The 8,408-nt window shown below is 35.4% G+C and overlaps 1 protein-coding gene across 1 annotated transcript; it reads right to left on the bottom strand.

The window, feature by feature from the left end:
- Positions 1–1,117: 1,117 nt before the first annotated feature.
- Positions 1,118–7,966, bottom strand: LOC108566625 (adenylosuccinate synthetase). Its single transcript, XM_017926614.1, has 6 exons — positions 7,655–7,966; positions 5,013–5,115; positions 2,195–2,471; positions 1,929–2,134; positions 1,345–1,872; positions 1,118–1,227 (listed from the first exon to the last, which is right to left on the bottom strand). The coding sequence occupies exons 1-6, from the start codon at positions 7,829–7,831 to the stop codon at positions 1,175–1,177; spliced, it is 1,344 nt and encodes a 447-aa protein (XP_017782103.1). The 5' UTR covers positions 7,832–7,966; the 3' UTR covers positions 1,118–1,174.
- Positions 7,967–8,408: the final 442 nt, after the last annotated feature.

The raw sequence follows: 8,408 nt of genomic DNA, 5'->3' as shown, positions 1-8,408 counted from the left end.
TTTTGTATTATTTATATTCGTTGAATTCCCATGACTAATACACATGATTTCTTCTCGATCCTTTGCGAACGTGCAACAACGACCCGATATTGACTTAACGTTATCATCGTCCGCTGGCAATAATTCATATGCTGGATCGGTTTTTCTGGAATGTTAATCACGAATTTAAATATAAACCGCGCACGTAATCTAAATAGAAGCGCATCGCATTTTATCGACACTCGTAACCATTTTAATTACTGTATTATTGTTATACTTAAAACGTAATATTCAGGGTACATTCCGATAAATAAAATCTTGAGCGGATTTAGTATATTGTTTATTGTACTTTTTATTTTTTATTTTTATTTATTTTTTACAGATAAGAAAAAGAAAAACAAGTTTCATTAAAAGCTTACGAACGACGTTTTTACTCATTCCTCACGTGAAATTAATCCCCCCCCCCCTCTGAATGCCACGAAAATTATAATTAAATTATAAACAAATCTTTTTTTTATAAGTACACAGCATCAATTATTTCTCCAAATATCAAATTTTTCCTCGCTCCAAACTATAATCAAAAAGAAAACTGTAAATGTAAGTAAAATAGTTCACGAATCACATAGATTACATTAAAAAAAAACAACAACAAACAAAAACAAATAACTTGTGCTGCTGAAGATGCGTTTGGACCTGTGCTAAAAACCATTGTATGCATTATTTTTCCTCTCGTTTACTGCGTGTATTTATGAATAGTAATTATAATAATATTAATAATAAAGGCACGAATGGAACTCTGAACAGCATTTGGTATACTAATTTCTCTTTCTCTCACGACCATTTTGTTTTCCAACATATATAACAATTAATTTTTTTTTAATATATTTATCATATTTTTTTATTTTCTCCTTGTTTCCCTCCTTACGCCAATTAAAAAAACTAAATGTAACAAAAAAAAATCATATAATACTCAACGTAGAAATGAAACGGTGTGTATCTTGTTACGTGTTACATATATAACAAAATAGAAACTCAACTCAACTCAAAATAATCACAATCGCTGCTGCAGCTATCGACACTTTGAGAAACGATGTCTTTGTTGTTTTAACATATTAATAATATATTTCTTATTTACGAATAAAGGAAAAAAATTATATTTATTTAGTTAATATAGGGCTCGACGATATTAACAGACTTAGTGTATTGTTATTATAGATTCTCGCCCTTTGCCTACGCCGATCCATTTAACTGTAACAAAATATAATATTATTAATTTAAAGTTAAAACTGTTGTGGGATGAATGCATTATTAAAATGTAATGATGATGAATTTGAAGGGTGTTAATTGGGTGGACTATGTACTGACCAGGAACATCCAGGACTTCTTCGATCTTCTCCACGTACTTCTTGGCGTTCTCGGGAAGATCGGCGAATTCCCTCACGTTCTCGGTTGACGTCTCCCAGCCGGGAACGGTGACGTAGTCGACCTCGACCTTTGCCAAGTCCTTAATATTGGATGGGAAGTAGTCGATCTTCTTGCCGTCGATGATGTAACCGACGGCCAGTTTGATTTCAGGAAGGGTGTCGAGAATATCCAGCTTCGTGATGCAGATACCGGTGTAACCGTTGATCATGTTGGTGTACTTGAGGAGGAACAGATCGAGCCAACCGCAGCGGCGTTTCCTCTTGGTCGTCACACCGATCTCGTGGCCCTTCTCCTGCAGCAAGCTACCGATCTCGTCGTTCAGCTCGGTTGGGAATGGTCCTGCACCTACTCTGGTCGTGTAAGCTTTGACGACGCCAATGACTTCGCCTATCCTGTTTGGTGGCAAACCAAGGCCCGTGCAGACACCGCCGACACTGCAATTCGAAGACGTCACGTAGGGATAGGTACCTGCAGGTAGCAAAATATTAATAAATCAGTTCAATCCGAGTGCACTCTTCACATACCGAAATCGATGTCGAGCATGGCGGCGTTGGCGCCCTCGACCAGAATCTTCATGTTATCCTTCAAGCATCTGTCGAGGTAGGATACAGTTTCCCTAACGTAAGGCCTGACCTGATCGGCGTACTTCTTATAGCGTTCCAGTTCGGCGTCGATGTCCACCTCGAGTGTAGGGAACATCCTTTTGTACATGTTCGTCAGCACGATGAACCTGTTGCAAAGCAAAGCAACACAATTAACACAATTCCAATTACCATCGAATGATAATTACTTTTCTTTGAAGCAGTCGAAGTCTGCGAGGAGTTCGCCTATCCTGATGCCATTTCTGATGGCCTTCGACGAGTATGTTGGGCCGATTCCCTTCTTGGTGGTACCAAGCTCCTGGCCCTTCTGTGCCTCCTGCATCCCATCGACCTGCTGATGGAAATCGAACACAAGATGCGCCCGATCGCTGATTATCAAACGATTCTGCCAGTTGGTCAGACCCTTCTGCTCGTTCTTCGCCAACTCTTCGAAGAGTCCAGGTAAATGAATAACAACCCCATTACCTACAATAAAACAATCAATCAATTATAATTTCAAATCGCTAACAGTCAATTACAAGACAAGATCTTTTATCATGTAATACTGTCATTTTCAATGGAGTAAATTTCTTATTAGATATTGGAATGATTGTCTCTTTTTTTTGCTTAAATTACAAATACAACGCCAATTATTTTGATATACAAAAACACGTTATTAAAGGTTTTAAAGAGATAATCTGTAATTTTTGTTTATTTGTATTCCTTGTAAATTATTTACTTTTTTTTTCGCAGGGTTTTCGCATTTTAGTTTTCTATTTTATATTTTTATGTGAGCCAAAATCATAAATGTATTAGAGATATTTTCAAATTCTCTTTACATTAAAATTTATATTCCGAATAATTTGATCATCCACAGCATATAATCAAGTCACGTGCAAGAACAGACTAGCAGAAACAGCTGTGGTCTTCGGCATCTCTACAATAGCCTGGAAAACAACATGTATTGACCACAGATAATGAAATTGTGTTCAATTTTAGGGAATTTAACATTGACATAGAGACCTAATGTAACGTGACGACGGCACGGACTTGGCTTAAAAATACGTCGGTATTTGTAAGCTCGTGTTGCCAAACAAACGACATACACACACATACGCAAGTACACATACACAAAGAGACGAAGGAGATTCTAGGAAATTTCGCGAAAAAAAAGAAGGAAACTTGGTGACCCGCCAAATTTTACGGACAAAAAAAATAAAATAAAGAAAGTAAACAAATAAAAACAAAGGCAAGTGATAAATTTCAGAGAGCTTAATTTATAGATCACAACGATAAATCTATATTATATAAGAATATTAAATCATATTCTATATATTATCACAGTTATTTTTGGCATTTCTCCATTTGTTCTAATATTAATTAAATTGTATCAATGAGCTTTCCAAATCATTTTCAGCTGACTTTGTTAATTTCATCGATGTCAATAAACCGAATTAGCTTATTGTTGAGAATTGTGATGAATAATCAATGGTGAATTATTGTAATTTTGATTTGTTTCAGTGTAAGTTATTGTGTATAAGTATACATTATTCAATTATTAACAAATATAACCTATTTAAACATCTCAAAGTGAATTGAATCGAAGCCAAAAAGTTTCTCGACCGTTCGAATTCACGTCATTAATGAAATGTGAAAACACTGCTTTTTCGGACAATCTAATTTCATTTTTCAACTTTGAACGCGTATTACAGCAATGTGGATAAAAGCACATTAATGTATCTAAACTTGATGGATTCCCCAAACATTCAGCTTTCATATGCATATATTGGATTCATTCTATCTATTATAGTTTTCGAGTAAATCAATGAAATGTAAAGACACTGCTTTTTCGAACGTTCTAATTTCAATTCTTCAACTTTGAACACGTATTACAGCAATATGGACAAGAGCACAGGAATGAATCTATACTTGTTGGATTCCCCAAACATTCAGCTTTCATATGCATATATTGGATTCATTCTATCTATTATAGTTTTCGAATAAATCAATGAAATGTGAAAACACTGCTTTTTCGAACGTTCTTATTTCAATTTTTTAACTTTGAACGCGTATTACAGCAATATTGGATTGATGTTGATTTGTGTTTACTTTTCTTTTACGATGAACACATCAATATATATTGAATATTCCTCAATCAAGATTAATTCGAACGTAATAAATAATGAAAGTGTGCATCAAAAACTCCCAACAACTTCTAAGCAAATATAAATATGAGAACATTATAGCATTTATTTACTACATTTCCATTAGTTTTTCGTAAAGTCACATCAGTTAAAGCAGGCTTTCGCAAACTTTTCCTACAACTGAACAATTCGTAAATACTGAAATTTTCATGAAAAACCTTGTTTATTTTGTTGGACAGATAACACATAAGGTTTTCACAGAAAGAGTTAATGTTCAATTGATTTGATATTTATTTATTGAAATGAATACTATTTAACTATTGCAATTCATTTATATATTTGTTACTATCTTTGCGTCATATCGATATGCATCAGCATCGAAATTACATTAAACATTACAATGATTGGTGAAAGTAATTTCATTTTAGCGATTTGTTTGGCTTCGCCGCAACAGCTTCAGATCCTGTTTTAATCAAACACTCTTCTGTTGCATTTAAAAAGACTTTTTATATCTCTTTATATCTAAATTGTACATAGCAAAATATACAAATTAATTAAATTATTGATAAGATTATTATATAATTAATGATATAATGTGTTCATCTACAAAGAGTTCACTTTACATGTGTATAAAGCTCGCGTCTTCAGTTACTATTGTTTCCAATGAAATAGTAGACGCTCATAAAGCTAACTCAAATAATTTTATTGCTGACTTTGCGTCATCCCCTGTAAATGTAAATAGAATCATTTGGGGCTGCGTCACCGAATGCCACCGCGACCTGATTACTCCTTAATGAGGCTTATTACATTTCATTGCTGGGTAATGCCGTTCGAATCACGCGACAATGATTAATGCTTGTTTTGGTTTGGTGTCCCTTCTTACCGATCACGGATTTGCATTTGGAGTTGATGATACCGCTCGGCAGCAAATGGAAGTCGTACTCGGCGCCCTCCACCACGACCGTGTGCCCAGCATTGTTTCCACCCTGCAAACAAAAAAAAGCACAGCATAAGCAAAACTGATGGAAAACTCAGAACTCTATGCAAGTCTTGCAGGTCAGCAAACTTCGAGATTGCGACATCGACAAATTCAAACAATTGCATTTCCGTTCTACTTTGCAACTGTTGATTGCAGAATTTGCAAAATTTAATAAAGGATTTATGTCTCCGTGGGAATAACAAATAAATATCGAATAAACAAAACACGAAATATGATATCAAATCTAAGATATTTGTGCATGCAAATTTCAATCAAATATATATATGTTTGTAGTTTTTTCAGCTTATCAATATTTGCGAGGGGGGAAATTTCTGCAAGCAAAAATAAATAAGAAAAGAACGCGTGACGGTTAGAATTCTCACGCGACTGAAAATAAATTTCAGTGTAGTTTATAAGCGGGCAAGTGTTGCGGAAAGTCACAAGATCCTTCGCACACGAGAGCATCACCTATAAATAAGCCACCTCCGACTGACAACGTATGCATTATCTCAACATATTTTCAGTTGTGCTCGAGGCGCCAAAACATTATCAACTCTTCAAACAACAATCGCACTACCGTCACGTTTTTTCTATCTCTCTCTGAAACACTTCTATTATTTCGCTGCGCCTTGTTAAACCTGCATATATTTTTATAAATCTAAATTACTCTTGAAGCCATTTACTTAGAGCTTAGTTGTATAGGTAAGCGTTGTGCAGACTGTTGGTTGGGATTGTTATCGTGAACAAAATCAATCCAATAAATAACTTTATCATTGATGCTATTCCTTATGACCTATTAATATATAGTCCACGTTAAAGCAGTGAATACACGCATCTAACGGTTATAAGTTTTCTTTTATCAAATCAAAAATGAACATCTAAGAAATGCAAGGCAATTGATAACATATTTATTTTAAAATCTTTATTTAAAATCGTTGCTATGCCAATGCAAGTTATTAGTATCATTAGTACTAACATTGTATGTTGATTGATAACATTCGCGCAAGTTAGTAAAGTTGCATATATATATTCAAAAATACACAAGTTTTTAAAATGATTAAGCTTTTTTTCACTTTTTCCTTATAATTCGTTTTGCTCGTTAAGCTATAAAAAGAGCGTATATTTTCTGGCATAAAATTCATTCCTTCTTTTCGCGCTTTCACAATTCATTGCACGAGCAATAGTACTTGTGCACTTGTCAAAGTTTAGTTTAGATTTAAACTATTGAGTTTACGTAACGAAAAGAAAAACTCGAAAATAAAAACAGACTTGATGGTTGGCAAATGCTTTAAGATCATTCTATAAAGTAAATGTAAATAAATATAAAACGTGCATTAAATGTTTTGTTTTCATCTCGACGGCCAATTTTTTTTTTGTTTGACCAGGCACGCACACTTTGATTTTTTTTCTAAAATTAAAGAAACTTTTAAGTTACGTAACAGAGTAATTTATAAAAATAACGGACTATCTCATAATGACGTACACTCTGTATTTGACAATAGTTCGTGATAGTATAATCGTCGGAAGGAAGGACGAATGCAGATTACTGATAATGTTTTTATTTTAAAGTGATTTGCAAGTAATTCTGTTGAGAACATGTACGAACTGTTGTGTGCGTCTCTAATTGTTCGTTGCTTGTAATCGATTTCAATTAATCGAGAACCTTATGTACATATTGCAAATCGAGTGGCTAATCCATATTCCTTGCGTCAGTCTTGGCGAGACAGCCAATCTACTCTTCAGTCTACGGTTTATCTAATTAGAATTAATACATTATCAAACAATGATCTCAACTTTCTAAAACAGTCAATATTATATGTTTTTATTTAATAATCAAAATAAATGCGTTTGTTAGGTTTTTCTCATGACTAAGCCTGGATACTTAAGATATTTCTTTTCAATGTTTAATACACTAAAATGCAGTTGACGTACTGTTCAAGAGTGTTTCAAATATTACGATTTAAACGAATTGGATATTTATAGTACTGATGTAAACGGCAATATTCGATTCTAAAGTTGTGTTATTCTGAGGTAACAAGTAGGAACGTCAATGTTTACGGGCCTACGAGCAAGCTTGTTTTAATGAGCCATCATTAGTCGTTTCTAATGACCTCAGTGAGGGTCAATTTCAAATATTGTAGGTGAAGTCACTTTTATATATATATATTATATTATGAACTTGCAGAAATATAAAAAAATGACGAGTATTCGTGTTCTGAACTGTAATAAATTGGCACGTTATTTCGTTTACATTAATATTTACGAATTTTCATTTTGCAGGTTCTTTTGATTCTATCGAAATACGATGTTGGCAATTACCAAAGCACTCTTGAACTTAATGCTAAGTTAACATCTCTTATGTTGAACGTTATGAAATGGCTCTCTGTATTTTTATTTCGCTCTCTTACGTTGGAAGCGATAATGCGTTACGTAACTCTCGCACGAGCAGGATCCGCGAGAACAACGCATTAGTTTCGCAGTTTATTTATCCAATTTTGGATGAATAAAAAGGAGGTTTTGGTCTGGATGAATGTAGTGTTTGGTACCTGGCATCTGCAGACGACGTCGACTTCGGTTGCAAGCATGTCGACGACTTTGCCCTTGCCCTCGTCGCCCCATTGCGCTCCCAGGACGACGGTGACTCTGTTGTTGTCGTTGGCGTTGATCCTTGCCTTCTTCCTTGGCGATCCGTTCACGCCGTTCATTTGGCAACTTGCCGCCATCTCAAACTGACTGACTGACTGACTGCCTGCCTTCGCACCTCACTGCCCGCGAAAATCTAACAAACCGCAAACGGTATGACTGTCGCTTATTTAACCGGGACGATCACGAGGATTCGCGCCACACGCTTAGGTTATGTGCTGAGATGGCTGTGAAGGACGAAGCGCGGGAGGAGAGGATCGTCGATGGTTGGAATGGAGAGGGGACCACCGAGCCAAGGTTCTGCCCATTCTTTCTATTTTCTGCTGCCAGAGCGCAGAGATCCGCTGATGCTGACGGGAACTCTCTTAGTCCAACCCTTGGGCAATGGATGACGCTGTCGAAGATGAAGAAAACCATCATGTTACTTAAGCAATTCCTTTCCTCCTAGATTTACTGGTTTTGCAGAGGTTTCACTCACCACTTTTTCACAGGACCCAGTTAAATGTGACGGGGTTTCCAGAGGGAGACTCATTACTGGAAGAAGAAGCAATTCATAATTAACGTTTTACAATTTCAAATATATTTACCCAAGTTTATTCTGACTAACGTATCGAACGATATTTCTATATGTCTATGTTATAGGCAACTCCATTCCCA

This window comes from Nicrophorus vespilloides, unplaced genomic scaffold, assembly GCF_001412225.1.
Source record: "Nicrophorus vespilloides isolate i.1.1-1 unplaced genomic scaffold, Nicve_v1.0, whole genome shotgun sequence".
Classification (NCBI taxonomy): Eukaryota; Metazoa; Arthropoda; class Insecta; order Coleoptera; family Silphidae; genus Nicrophorus; species Nicrophorus vespilloides.
Note: the sequence above shows the minus strand (reverse complement) of the source record. Positions and strands in the feature narration are given on the sequence as shown.

What these genes read in the sequence shown, in the direction of transcription:
- LOC108566625 (XM_017926614.1), bottom strand. Translation starts at nt 7,831, where the DNA reads ATGGCGGCAAGTTGCCAAATGAACGGCGTGAACGGATCGCCAAGGAAG. An exon ending in ACGTCGTCTGCAGATGCCAG is followed by an intron (nt 5,116 to 7,654) that starts GTACCAAACACT and finishes TTTTGTTTGCAG; the next exon opens with GGTGGAAACAATGCTGGGCA. An exon ending in CAAATGCAAATCCGTGATCG is followed by an intron (nt 2,472 to 5,012) that starts GTAAGAAGGGAC and finishes GTTTTATTGTAG; the next exon opens with GTAATGGGGTTGTTATTCAT.